The following is a 15542-nucleotide window of genomic DNA, read 5'->3' as shown; positions in this document are numbered from 1 at the left end:
AACGGGGTTAAATCGATCCCATCCATTCCAACTCGATAGAAAACTTTCAGTCGGTGCATTTGGCGGAAGGAATCAGTGAAGGATTCCTGATTGAAACCATTATCACTTGCAGCGGGACGACTTGAGCCAGGAATACCCTTAAATCCAATGGTACACGTTAAAGGCATTAGGGAATTTATGAAAAAAAAAAGAAAATTGACTAATCAAAAATTTTATAAAATAAATTGTTTCGTAAAAAATCATGAGATTTTTATGTTGGCCAAAATGCGGTTTTTTAATCAAAGACCTGGGAAATAATTGTCCAATGCTGGAATGTCATACATCGTTGAATTCGTTATATAATTTCCAATTAAGTAGCATTCACATTTAAAAAATTGCATAAAAAAAATTTGTTCCTAAAAAATCATAAGGGGACCCATTATGACTAATATTTGGGCTAAAATCCATCATAACAATGAAGAAAAATCTAATCAAAAATACAAACCAAATTGAAAAATCATGTCTGTAAGAAAAATTATGGGCCAAGAAGTGCAGGTTTTTTGACTCACCATGCAAGGTTACAAAAATACTACCAATTTATATAAAATAAATAAAGTTTCGCTGCAAGGGCAAATCATCAAATTCCCAGCTCGTAGTTTTACCGAGATCTCGACGTGCATTTTGACAAACAGACGGACTTGATTAGATCGACTTGGCTACATGGTTGTTCTTGCCTTTAAATGGTTTTTGTGAAATATATTGCTAGACATTTTGTTGTGAAAATACCAGGCCACCACTTCCAAAGATAATGCTTTCAAATTTCTGTTAAAGGCCGACTTTGTGCAGTGCAAACGTAGTCGTCGCAGGCGGAGACATTGATTATAGTTCTGGTGCAATATACCATTGGCTGAGTGCCCAGTTCTCCCCCTAATAATTACATTTCTCTATGAAAGACAGGCATTGAGAGCGAACAAATGAATTCCATGAAAATCTCGTAGGTGATTGAAATCATTTGCAGAAAATAGACTTAATCCTGGCTACTTGCTCGGAGTTGTACGTAGCCTTGAAATGGTTCTGGTGAAGTGAATTACTGGTCATGTTCCTGTGAAAATGGCAGGCCATCACCTTCAAAGAGAAAGCCTTCATATTTCTGTTGAAATCAAAATTTGTGCAGTGTGACGTTTCGAAAAAAATTTTCGCAAACGAATGACTTGATTATAGTTCTGCCGTAGTGCCTGTCGAAAATGCAATCATTTGAGCTCCATTAAAGACAGGCATTGAGAGCGAACAAATGAATTCCATGAAAATGTCGTAGACCAAGCAAATTTAAAGGACCTTCATACGGTTCGTGTGAAATTTATGCCTGGCAATTTGGTTCCTTATATGTTTCATACACACGCACGGCAATTTACAGAGAGAATGCGCCGCATTACGTATACGCCTGGTGGAGCCATTCGAATGCTAACTAGCTAAGCATCCAGCAGCACAGGTGGCCAAAATAATGCGAACTCGGAGGAGTTTCGGTCTGATTACGTAAGCAACTGGCGCACTCAAAGTGCCATCGCAGAGCCAGTCATCCGAGTCGGCCACAAAAATCGAGAGCCAAAGTGCATTAAAAATTCAACGTCTCTGCGAATGATTTTTCACTTTGCCAGGAGGGGGGTGTGTGTGTGTGGATGTGCTTGTGTGTGATGTGATAATGCATGGTGATTGCGTTCATTGCATCATGTTTCATGCAAGAGGATCCCGAACCCGTGATGTGTGCCCTCATTTCCCCAGAGTTCACTTTATTCACTCTTTCTCCGTGTGTTCCTCTGTGTATGTGTGTGTGTGTGGCTTAATAATTTTATTGCTTTTGGTTACGGTTTATGCTGGATGTGAAGGCTGCAGGATGAGCTCCTCCCGTCGTAATTGCGTTATGTCTTTCCCAGGGAAAACAGTTTTCTTTTAATTGAATTTCACGCAGCTCCTCTCGGCTTATTTGCATAGTCTCCAAAGGGTTTTTGAATGGGGGGGGTTCCCCCTCCACACTTGGTGTCGATATAAATCACCGGCAGGCAATCCCCGATTCGAATCGAAGACAAACAGGAAGACGTCTTCCCGGCATGCCTGATATATGACCTTTATTATTGTGAGTGTTTCTGCCGCCTGGCAAGGGTTTTGGTTTTGGCATTGGCTTTTAGCTATGGCCGGGCGATAAATAAACCGGTTTAAGAGGTGCCACATCTCCCAAAGAATTTATTACGCACGCCGGCTTACGCGGCGTATGAGCAATTCCCCTGTGGCAGCCACCACCAATTGATACAAAATCACGGAGGCACAAATTGCTTCATCCCGGGAATGGTGATGGTGATGGTGCTGGTGAAGGGCTTGAATGGGGATGGGTTTGATGCTGAGGTTGAGGTTGAAGGCAGACGCTTCGCTGGCGTTGACTGAGTGTCATGTTTATGCATGAGGCAATCCTCGTAACGAGCTGCCTGAAAGCCAAAACGTATAACCAAAAGCCCACCTCAAACGGCCCGATTATCGGGGTAGCCTCGATTCAGCGGCGATTATGCTATCAGTGAATTTCCCGCTCAATAATCTAGGTAGTAAATTATATTTTAAAGCTTTTTGTGCCTTTCCTTGACAAACCTTAACTTTATATACAATTGTGAGCATAATTTGCATTTATAGTCAGCAAATAATGAATGCCAAATTTAAATAATCGAACTTGCTTTTAATTATTTTAAAGTTGTTTATATCTACTTCACCTATACAACATTCTATTATCGAACAACATATCTTGACGGACTAAAACAAAGTGGAGCTCTTAAAGGATTTAATTTATTTTTTATCTTGAGTTTCAATTCAATTTGAAACAATCAAAAGCTTTTTATTGATCCCAATCTTATGCATTTTCTATCAACTATATTAAATTATTTCAAACTCTGCTGCTACCATTATGCTTTTTGCAGTTTTTTATTGAGAGTTTCTATAAATTTATTTACATTTTCTTTTCAAGTTTTCTTTTGTTGCACATCTTATTTAGTCATTTTTGTCTGCATTTGATATTCTTGCCTTGAATATTTTTCTGTCTCGAACTCTACAAAAAAGCACATTAATGTTGTTATTCAATCTGGCAACAAATGCTGGAAATGCTACAAAAAAAACATAAATTGCCCATTAGTTCTGCATTCTGGCTGGCATATCCTGCATTATTATTACCAACTTAAACAAATGCAAACTGAGCACATTGTATTGTAAATACAAAAATACACATTGGCTTTTATTAGTTCAGTAAGAGTAATTGCATATTATTCTGGACTTAAATCTATACTTTATTTTTGTGCATTCAGGTTTCCCAATTTGCACAAAAAGCTAACAAAAAAATAAGTTGGCTGTGTATTTCGTTAAAAAATAACGTCTGTTATTGGTCATTTTTTGTCCGGCAAAGTAAATTGCGAAATAATATTGATATTTGATATCACAAACAATAACTTAGTGGGCATTATGTTTTGTACTTTTTGTTTGCATACTCTTATCGAGAATCGCTTTATGTTTGCCAGCTGTGTGTGTGCTGCATTTCGTAATTGGTGTTGTGTTGGGCAAACACAATCGATATTAATCACATTATCAGGTGGGTAGCACGTAGTCGTCACGCCATGGGGAATTTCCCCCGGAAGGCTGAGATGGCGAAATGTTATTGGAGAGGACTCATCCATGGCACTGCGGTGATGCTCTGATGCTGTGATGCTGTGATGCGGTGATGCTCTTTCATGCAAATCCGGTCTCATCCTAATTTATGCTGCGGCTCAGTTTACAAAATTTACATGAGCCAGCTTTTCGGGGGACGGAAGGGAAAGGAAAAGGAAAAGGAAAAGGAAGGGAAAGGAAAGGAACGAGCAGCAGCTGCTTGACCTACTCCAAATCCAAATCCCAATCCCCGACATTCCCCCGGAATCACTTAAGTCCGGCTATATGCATGGCAATGGCAACATTTGGCTTCACCCACACAAAACTTCATATTCATAACATACACGGCCCCTGTTTGCTCCTTGTTGTGGTCTTAAGACAGAGCCATGGAAAAACCCCTGGAAAAAAAAGGACAAGCGACAAAGGACGAGCCTGCTGGACATCAGTTTGGCTACTTAGTGGCCAAACATTTGACATAATCGTTGATAAGGGATTGCTTAACAAAACGAAAAGAAAACTGCGAAAAGGACCACGCACCAACCAAACCAAAACAAAACAAAACAAAAAAAAAAAAGAAAAACTTAGACGAAGGAAAATGTAAGATAAATAAAAGGACAAAGCACAATCTGGGCGAGTTTCTTACCTAACTGAAATCGCTATTGGCACTAGTAAAGAAAAATAAAACAAGTTTCAAGCGAAATGTGGGTCAAGCGAACACAGAGGATTTTCGGGGAGATTTATCGTTGCTCTATTTAGATACACATCTAACTACGAGTATCGCGTATACGTTGTTGCCCATCATTAATATTTTTCTCTCCCACTTTTTTGTTTGACTATTAAATACGAACACAAACTGCTGCTAGAAAAGCACTAAAACACATATTTCGTATTTTTCTATACTGTTTATAAAAAAGTAATTAATACAAATATATTTTTTTCTTAATGAAATGCCAAATAACATCACTTGTTGTGAGTATAAACCTAGAGATTTCAAATTTTAACTATTAAAAGGATATTCTATTTGCTAAACAATTTTTTTTATAAGATTTGTATATAATAAAACACTCCGATTAAAATAAAACAATTGCCCTAAAATATTTTTTATTTTCTTTTTTTGCACTATTTTACTGGCCGCAACTGTGCCTATGTAAATACCCGCATTTGTCTATCTAACAACCATCGCTCATAATTTAAATTCCCCAGTCGGCGCCTGACAAAAAAAAAAAAATAGATAGAAAAAACAGAAATAGAAACTGTCATGCATTTTAATGTCGGATCGGGACACGTGTCCTTTAATTAACCACCGAAAAACCAATCAAAATGCGTTGACTGTTTTTTGTTGATTTTTCGCCGGGGCCTTAAACATGAATTTTACATAACGCATACGCCGCGTGACCCCGCTGCGATAGCAAGGCTTCCTCGATAAGTTTTTGATAAATATTCCCATGGTCCCCCCCCCATTCGCTCTTTTGCTCCTTCGGCCTGACAAGTGGCTACCATTTTTTAATGTCACTTTTTGTGTGTGCTTGTGGCCACAAGGGGAGGGGGTTGGGGATGAGGGTGATCCGTGGAGGGGGTGGGGTGTCTTCACTGCCCAATGGAGCGTACATTTTGAAATTGAAATCGGCAGGGGCGCCGAAAGGGAAGGAGCCACATCAGCAGCAGCCGCTGCCAGTTCCTTCTTTTTTTATCTCCCCGACAGTCAGTGGATGCTTCATTGAGTTTTATGTAGAAAAATGCGCAAATATATATATATATAGCTGCTATAGCTGCTGTATACATATTTGTATGTATAGTATAGGCCAGGGGGGCGGAGGGAGTTGTGTTGTTGGTTGCCTGACCAGGCAAAAACTCATAAAACTTGCAGCGGCTCCTTTGCTTTCCTGGGGCTCCTTAAGCTGGTTAGGCGTTCGCACAAAGTGTTAAGTCTCTTACTTTGTTTTCACCTCCCCAACCTCCGACCCCCGACCCCCGACCTCTGCCCTCTATTATGTCCAACCCAACACCCCCCCTCCCCCTCCCCATCTCCATCAAGTCCTTTACGTCCCTTTGCGGATGTTTGAATGCTTTATAATTACATTTTATGTGCCATCGTTGTGTATATAAGATGCCAACAGGTGCAATCCATCGACTCTTCGAGATGAATTAAAAGCCTGCGAGGCACTGCTAAAAACATGGCATACAAATTAGATGTTTAAATGAACAAAAATTATTTAATATTAAATTATTAAATATTAATTATAAAAAGTTTGTAAATTATTTTAATAAAAATATATTTACTTGGCAAGACATAAATGACAATTTGCTGTTACTAAATTAGATAACAATGCGTCTTTTGAGTAGAAATGTCATTTGTATTCAACATAAATTATTTTGCCAATAATGTACACTCAAATATTTATTCAATTTAATTTAATTTCCTTTATTTATGTGTGCTTAATTAATTAATATTCTAAAGGATAAACATCATTATACAAGATTGTATAAATAAGAATTTATAAAAATATGTTAAGACTCTCTTTTCTAATGTAACCATCTGAAAAAAATTTAATATTCATTTTTTTCAGTGTAAAAGCCCACGTCAAGTTAAAAGCCCGTGCCTCCATCTTCGTTTATTTAGTTTACAGTCTTTATTGAATGTTTGCCTTTGGCTCCATGGTTTCAGCGATGTAATTGCTCGAGTTTAATGGCCAATCGCCGTATCCTGTCGGTAAAACCAGTTTCTGGCTTTAGGTTACTTGTCCAACCTTCACTCCCCCCTCCCCCCTCTCCCCTTCACCATGCTAAAAAATGTAAATCCGCGGAAATCGAGCGACAATATCTTGGTCCCACGGCGATGCCACTCATACTTTTGACTTACATTTGCGACATGTTTACAGTCATTCGGAGACATGAAATTCCCTGTTCGCCAAAAACTCGGTCTTTGCTTTAATAAAAAAAATAAAAAAACTCATTGATCCATTGGCGGACGTAATAAATCCATTTCCGAGGGGCATAAATGAATGCCAAGTGAATGTTGAGTGTTTGAGTTTGAGTTTCAGTTTGAGTTTGGCGAATGAATGAACAAGTGCGTCTGTGAGTGGGCGATGATGTCCGATTGATGGCCTAATGATGGCGATGCGCCTGATTTGGATCGGGATTTCTGCGTTTTCGGGGGCGATTCAACAGCTGAATAATGAATGCCGATTACTTTGCGCTCGATTTGGCCAAAGATTGTAGCTCATTAGAAAATTGTGGCAAAACAAGTGCCGTGCGTATAAATATTGAACGGTTTCGGATTGAAATCTTGGTTGAATATTTTATTGATTGCTTATTTGTTTGTTTAAAGTGTTTTTTAATCAATTACGTTTAGTACTTTTTTATAGCCTAATAATTAGCCTTTTTGTATTAAGTGCCAGACTTAATACTTGTAATTTTATTTAATTTAATATTTAATTTAAAGCATTACCGATTGATAACCTTTAGCTAAATTATAGCATCACCCAGGGATTGCAACCAAAACTGACTCGTAATTGAAATGGATCTGAAGCTAATCAGCATGATGGATTGGGGTCAAGTTGCTATCACTAATTAGGTAATTCCTGGACTCTGTCGACTGACCCGAACCCCATTATCCCCGTCAATCATTGGCCATCAATCACGGTGGCCGATAGTTAAACAACTTGTCCGTGCGAAAAGGTTCAATTACGCACAAGTCAAACTTGCCGCAAAGTTAATGAACTCTGATCTGACCCACACAAACTCACCTGCGCTGCCATTACCTTTTTTTTTTTTTGATTTTTACCACCCACCTTTGGCACCACCCTCTCTGCTGGCCACCCACTTTCGGCACCCAGCACCCTTGACTACTATTTATTGCGGATGACTTTGGGCACAAAGTTTTGTATTTAATTGCAATTGGGGCAGGGTGTTCGTGTGTTTGCGCAGCTTCAACAATATTAATTTGAATTGCAATCCAAACAAGACAGTGCAGAGTGTGAGAAAAGGAAGGAAGTACGAGTACACTGACAAAAATACTTATTTGGGACAACAAATCTATATCGATAGTGATTGATTGTCTACGAGAAGAGAGCCTTCTAAACTCAAGTTCACAAATAACTTGACTAGGATATAGCTATACCGATAAAATAGTTCTTATTCTTTTATTATTTTTAAAAAATATATTTTTATTTTGTTATTATATATTATATATTTTTTAAATTAGGTGTTCATTATTTAGGAATTAACACTTGTCAATAGATAAAAGTGAGAGGATTTTTGAAGTTATAAAAACGCTTTGCTTAAACAACTTCTTAAGTATTTTTCTCAGTGCAACTGTGTACTGTTGCAAATAGCGATGGGAATGCTGTGGTTGCCCTTTAAACGACTTTTGGTTCTTGGAATTCGGTGAAAACTAAATCGTTTCGGTGTGAAACACTTAATGATGTGCATGTGCGTGTGTGTGTGTGTGCGCTGTACAGTGTTGTTGTTTTGCAACTAAATTGTTAGACATTTTAATTAATTCCCACTGTAATGTTTACTTACCTAAATGTTTTCCTCCTTGCCTGCAGGCAACAACAGCAGCGACTACGAGCGGATACGACAGCGGCAGCTACATATACTTGTAACTAAAGTGACATGAGGCCTTAACAACAATAACAAGCAAAGCAACTACAGCAGCAACAGCAACTACAACAACAATAAGAACAAAGGATACAGCAACGGCAACAACAACAAGCATACAAACATACATACAAACAAACAAACAAAAACAAGCCACCGTGGAGCACTAAAAACCAAATTACAAACAATTAAAAGCGAGCACAGGAAAGGATCCTTCGGAGAGCTTGAGAACGGTACTGCGGCCACGCCCCCTGGAAAAACCCACAAACACAGACAGTGAGAAAGGACCCAAAAAGGAGGTGGCATACGCACACACACACACACAAACACACACAACGCACTTAGACAGGGTCACAAAAAGCCAGCTACATGCCTCAATGGCATCTCCATCGTTTATGGCCAACTAAAACTGAGCAGCGGTCCCCCCCAAGGACCCCCGAATTCCAGGGATCCTGGGATCCACCAGTCCATCATCGCCGGGACCTTTGTCTTTGTCTCGCATCACGAACAGAAACTGAAACTGAAACTGAAACAGAAAAGGCAACGGCAACGGCAACGGCAATAGCAACGCCACCGAAGGCGGCAATAAAAAGTTTGCTTTGTGTTTCGGTGTCGACACTGCCCGACTTGCCCCCATCCTCAGTTGCAGACCCTCCTCCTGCCACGCCCACGCAAAACGGTGTCGCCCTCGTTGTCGTGCTTGTCGTCATCGTCAGACGACGCCTGTGGGCACTCAATTAAGCCCAATTCAACGCAACTTGAAAGCGACAACGGCAACAAAAGCAGCTGCCAAAGTAACAAAAACAGCGGAAGGAGCGGAACAACAATAGCTGGCGAGCAGCAACAGCAGAAGCATTAAAAGTAGTAACAATAGTGGATGGAATACCAGCGACGACAGCAACGCGTGGCAGCAATTGCAACAGCAGCAACAGCAGCAACATCAATAGTTGGCACCAAAATAGCAGAAGTTGCAGCAACTGCAGCAGAGGAAACAACAGGAATACCTTCAGAAGCTTCTACACAAATCTTGAATAGAAACGGAAAGAAAGGCGAAGCAAGAGCAGGGAAAACAACAGCAGCAGTAGTAGCAACATCAATAGTAGTAGCAACATCAATAGGAGAAGAATAGACGACAGCAACATCAGAAGCCACAAGCAACAACAGCAGTTACACCAAGATCAAGAGAAGTAAAAACCAAAGAAACAGCAGCAACAACTGAAGTAGAAACAACAGCAGCAACAACTGAAGTAGGAACAACACCAGCAACAACTGAACTAAAAACAACAGCTATAGTTGCAAGAGTGCCAACAACAGCAGAGGCTACAACAACTATTAAATAAGTAGCAGCAGCAGCAGCAGCTGCAGCAGCAACAGCTGGATAAACAGCGGCAACATCTGCAGCTGCAACAGCCATTAAAGTTGCTGCCACAACAGCAATACAAGTGGCAAATACAGCAGGAGAAGCAATACAAGCTGCAACATCAGCAGCAACATCATCAGTGGTAAACTGAAGCAGCCACGCCCACAGAAACACCTCCGCCCACTCACACGTACACAGACATAGAAACAGAGGCAGACAGGAGTCGAAACAGAGAGAGATAGGAGCAGGGGCAACACCCACTGGGACAGGACCACGCCCACGTATCGCAGGCGTGGGCGGCGGGCGGACTGGTTGAGTGAATGTCAGGATGAAACTGAGCGTGAGCGCGTATCGGGCGCATGCATCCGCACACAAGAAGATCCTCTCCAGCGGCTATCACTCACAGCTCAACTACGGCAGCACTGGAGCGGCAGCGGCATCCTCCTCCTCGTCGGGGGCCACTGCAACGGGTCTATATACGGTGAGTCTCGACCCAACCCTCCTCCTCCCAGAGTACCACCCCCCTCCCCTCAGAGTACCACCCCCACCCCACAACCACACATTCACTTTCACGTCCGCTCCGATTGCGATGTCATTTCCCAAAAGGACAATCTATGTCACTCTTTTGCTGGCCGTGTTTCGGTCGTATATCGTATTCCTCATTACACTGCGAAAATGCCACTCTGATTATATCATCCTTCATATATATACATATATTTTTATACCCACTCATTTTTAAATTTGTTATTCCAATTAAATAGATTATTTACAAAATGATATATTGGTGTATTGTATCATTTGGTATTATTTTAAATCAAGAGTTTTACCTATTAGCTGTTTAAATAATTTTGTATAATATTTAAATGCATTGATTGACAATTATATATTCAAATTTCTAAAACTAGACTCATTAAGAAATTGATAACATTTTGTCAATGACAATATATATAATAAAAACATTACGAATATTTTACTCATGATTTGGGAATATTGTTTTGGACCTTTTTATACCTACTATTCTAATTAAATAGATTATTTAAACGTTATAAATTGGTATATTGCATCATTTGGTATTATTTTAAATCAAGAGTTTTACCCATTAGCTGTTTAAACAATTTTGTATAATATTTAAATGCATTAATTGACAATCATATTCAAATTTCTAAAACTAGGCTCATTAAGAAATTGATAACATTTTGTTAATGACAATATGGTTTGATCCAATAAAAGCATTACGTATATTTTACTCATGATTTGGGAATATTGTTTTGGACCTAGTGAATACTTAAAACATTATTGCACTGTAGCCCTTCTATTGTTTCTCTGTTACTATTTGTTTGGCTGGCATCCTTAGTCCTACTAGTATAAAACTTATTATTATTGCAGTAGTCTCCTCTTTTGCCCTTCAGTTTTCTTTATTTCCAGCAATCTTCTTCCCTTTATGCTCATTAATGTTGTGTGACAAACAAAGGCATAAAATTTAAACATTTTTGATTATGAGTTTTACTGTTATGTCCGGCCATGGCAGTTACATTTTAATGATATTGCTGGCGAAGGGCAGCGAAATCATGGGCATATCAAAAGGAATGAAGGCTGTAGCTATTGCTCGAAATAGTAAATTGGTAGCCAGAAGCAGCTTGCAAGTAAATATCGGAAATCCATTTGAGCAAAAATGCCATAAAATGCAGCCAGAATTTTATTTAATGACCAAGGACGGCCAAAAAAGAATAAATGATTTGCAGTTCTTAACTTTAATTTTGGGTGCAGATTTTTTCATGGTCCATATGCAGCCTTTTCGCCTCATTAGTAATTATGGAAAGAAACAAACGAGTAAAGCTAAAAAGTCATCAAATAATTTAAGTATTTTCAGCTTTCATAAACTAATCTCCCTGAAACAATGTTATTAAATCCTTTTGGACAGAAAACATTAAATCGTTTTCCTAAATAAGTTTTAATATAGTTTAAAATTGAAACCCCCTTAAACTCTTTAACCAAATTCCATCAGCATTGTCCACATAATATTGAACAACTTACTAATGGCAACTTCGTTAAACTAGTTACCTGAATTAACAAAAAAAAAAACATTAAAGTGAGAGCCCTAGTTCAGAATGAATATTCATTAAAATTTCCAAACTGGCTAAAAGTTATTAAATTAGTTTTGAAAGCGCCGCCCGGATAGTTTTGCGGCGCATCCCTTAAGTGAGCCAACAGCCATGGGTAAAATTATGTAAAATCCATTGAAGAATATCAAGGCTCAATCATAAAAAGTAGATTTGAGCACTCAGTACTATATGTATGTACAAATGTGCAGAGCATCGGAAATACATCCGATTTGTCATTGGCTAATTAAAACGGAGGCCTCTTCACTTTTTAGCCCATCATAGTTTACGGATGGGGGCTTAACAGCTCGACTCTGAAACCAACAGAAGCCCCAAAGCCCCGAACCACAATAAATTCCAATCAAGTTTTGTGGCGCACTTAATTGCCATGTCCGCGGGCGGCAGCTGCTGGTGGCGCGGATCGGAATCGGAATCAGAATCGGAACTCTATATATACAGCTGGGGTCATCAATAATAGTGCTGCCCCAAAGTCATTATTTAAAGAGCTTCTCATTGCGTTTGGCAACTGCCACATACGTGTTTAACTATTGCATAGGTTTCTTCCATTGCGAAATAGAAAGTAATTGCTTGTGACCAAAGTGAAGGAATGGTCACTAGACCTGTCTATTAAATTGATTAATAAGAACTTGTTCTTTAATATTGATTTAAATAAATCTAATAAATCTATGCCTAAAGCATAGGCAGCATTTTTAAAATATAAAAGAATTAAGTGTTTGTTAAAATTGTATTAAAAAATAGTAAATTGCAAATAATAAACCTAGTAAGCTTCATGAAATAATCACGGTAAATTGGCATCACACAATTATGCCACTATTATTTCTGCGCTATTGACATTTCAGTGCTGAAAATGACGTATGGCAAAGTTTGCTGTTTGATTTGACACAAGCGAGCAAGTACCACTATTATTTTGACCGCAGATGTAGTATATGTGGGTGATCCGGTGGGCGGGGGGTCACAAGTGAAGCTTATTCTGGCAGTGAACCGATTTGTCAACTAATTGGTGGGAACGGCGAACAAATCCCGATAGATATATGTTATGCGGTTTCCCCTATTTAGACCGGCGGCCAAATTGAAACCCTCCAATGGATTTAGCCAGTTTTGTCACGGACACACAAGTCCGGGATGAACACGGATACGGATACCCATGCGGACATGGACATGGCCAGGGATGTCATGGATGCGGAGTACACGGACACGGACACGGACACGAACACCGTCAATCTGTCCCAATGGTCAAATCGAAGCTTTCAAGTTTGCGGCACTCGAGTGCTTATATAAGTACTTTGTGCCCCGGCTCCCCAATGAAGCTTGCCCCAACTTGCTTTTGGCCATTGGCGTTAAATTAATAATGGTTTTGGCTAACAAGTGGTCTCACACCGAGGGGTTTTGATTTTATTGCGGTGGCGGCACTTCTGGTGCAATTCTAATGTCCTGATTAGTCTCGGCTAATTCCTATTGATTTTCGAGCAAGATTTTGCGCACTGACATGATTTTACTCCTTTAATTCCTATTGATTTTCAAAAAATATCACCCGCATAGATTTTAATAATTGCTGTTGTTAGGCAAGTAATCGGCTTTCGTTTAATTTAATGCTCATCAGTTTTATGATTAATTTAACTCACTGAATAATTTAATTTTTAGTTAATTTAAAAAAAAATAAATGTATAAAACTAATTAATTATATTTAATGTGATTTAAATAAATATTTTGAGTAGTCTTAAAATATTTAAAACCGCTAATGATTTATATTTTTTCTAGACGATGTTAAGCTTAGCTTTAAAACGTTTTGGTTTAGCAAAGTTGTTGTGATAAATTAATGTTCTTAAATTTTCTGCAACTATATAAGTAAGAATCTGTTTAAGAAACAATTATTTGTCTTTAAAAGCTATTGATTACATAGAGCCCTTTATAAAAGTAATCCTTTGTTCCAAGGTTATATTGTGCTGCATTTCCATTTTTTTTCCATTTTCCGTAGCCGTATAATGAAAAGCCATTCTGCGTGAAAAGGTGACTTTAAGTAAATTTCTGTTGTCAACGAATTCCGACAGGAATCAATAATGCAATGCTTCGAATTTAAAATGCCTCGACAAAAGTTCTCAGAACTCAGTGCTGTTTTTCTGCCTCCCCATTTCCCGGCAACCCCTGGCTCACCTGAATGCTCTGAGTTGGCCAAGTTTTCGTGTGACAGGCAATCAAATCAAAGTTTAATTATTATCGTCAACATCATCCGATTTAAAATTCACCGTGGGGCAAAATGGCAAGGCTCAGTGCCAGATGCAGTTTCAGATACGAATGTCGATGCCGTTGCAGATACACATGCACAGTTGTGGTCGTAATAATAGGCTTAATTCTTCAATCTTAAATCAGGGAAAATTGCTATCGTTTGGATAAATGTCTTTGCGTTTTCTACGCTTCTATAGGAGAATATAATTCTGCCACTTTCTATCATGGCATATTTCTTATTTTCTTACATTTTCGTTTATAGTTACCATCCAACTTTCTTATTATTACAAATTCATCTTTTCTTAGTTTAATTTGGCAGATAATCATTTTCATTGGTTTGAGAATGCTTCTTATTAAATGTTCTTTCATTTTAATAGAAAAGAAGATTAGTCTTAAGTTTAAGCTAATTTAAATAAAATTTATTTAAACAATTAAAATCATTTTCATTGGTTTTAGAATGCTTCTTATTAAATGTTCCTTTATTTTAATAGAAAAGAAGATTTGTCTTAAGTTTAAACTAATTTAAATAAAATTTATTTAAACAATTAAAATTACATTTTCTTGTATATACCCTTAATTTATTGAAACTTAATTAAATTCAGAAAAGAGCATGTTTAGTTGCCCGGCTCTGTACAACAGCATTGGCATTTGGCCCTGTTTCGGGTAGAATTTGCATAATTAGTAATTAAGATGCGCTCAATTGCGATTGATGAGACGCCCGGTTGGGTGTCGGGTATAAGCCCAATTAATATTTCCGACTTACCCCCCGCATACTTGCATCCCTGTGTCCTTGCAGATGGAAGCGCACGAGCACGAGGCGGGCCAATTTGTCAAGGATGTGGCCCGTCAGGTGCACGACTGCAACAGCGACACGGACGTCATCAGTCCAACGGGCACCAGTAGTTCCGGCGGCGGCGGTGGGGGCGGTCCCGGCGGCGGCGGCGGCGGATCCGGCGGTCAGGGATCCGGGCCCAGCGACGGTGGCTATCACAAGCGGCACCACAAGATGGTCCGCGACGACCACAACAACAGTGCGGCCCACTCCTCGGACAGCAAAAGTCCCAGCCAGCGGTAAGTTCGATTCGCACACCCACACACAGTCCAACAAAATGAACACCCACACCTGCACTGAGCGAAACAATGCAATATGAATCCAGGAATAGTATTTTTTAAATTAGTAACTTTTAAAACGAGTGCTGATCTAAATTTAATCATTTCTAGATTACTAGATTTTGGTAAAATGTTGACTTTTAAAAATATATGTTCTCAGAAATTATTTGACAATAGAAATATTGTTTAAAACTTTTTATTAGCAGAAACTATGATCATATGTCAACGCCTTCTAACTAATATGGAGTATATAAATATTTTTATTTTAGAAAATACAGAGATTGTTCTATAAACTTTTTGTAAGCTCATCAAATAACCTACATTGGTTTTTAAAATACAAAAAAAAAATGGTACAATACTAATAAATTCAAGGTCAATACTGTAGTACTTGGGAGTTTTAAAATACTTGGCTTTAAGTGCATTTTTTCGCTCAGTGCAAACACCCCGACACGTGTAAAATAAAAGTTGAAAGC

At 38.7% G+C, this 15542-nt stretch overlaps 1 protein-coding gene across 1 annotated transcript in view; it reads left to right on the top strand.

Moving 5' to 3' along the window:
* LOC108040502 (pneumococcal serine-rich repeat protein) overlaps positions 1-15542 on the top strand; it is a 53825-nt gene that overhangs the window by 11427 nt on the left and 26856 nt on the right. The window contains exons 2-3 of the mRNA XM_017117992.2: positions 8205-10097; positions 14756-15030. Of these exons, the coding sequence (XP_016973481.1) occupies positions 9945-10097; positions 14756-15030 (428 nt within the window). The 5' untranslated portion in view covers positions 8205-9944. The remainder of the gene's footprint in view (positions 1-8204; positions 10098-14755; positions 15031-15542) is intronic.

This window comes from Drosophila rhopaloa, unplaced genomic scaffold (assembly GCF_018152115.1).
Source record: "Drosophila rhopaloa isolate 14029-0021.01 unplaced genomic scaffold, ASM1815211v1 contig_3, whole genome shotgun sequence".
Classification (NCBI taxonomy): domain Eukaryota; kingdom Metazoa; phylum Arthropoda; class Insecta; order Diptera; family Drosophilidae; genus Drosophila; species Drosophila rhopaloa.
This window is presented reverse-complemented; position numbering and strand designations above follow the sequence as displayed.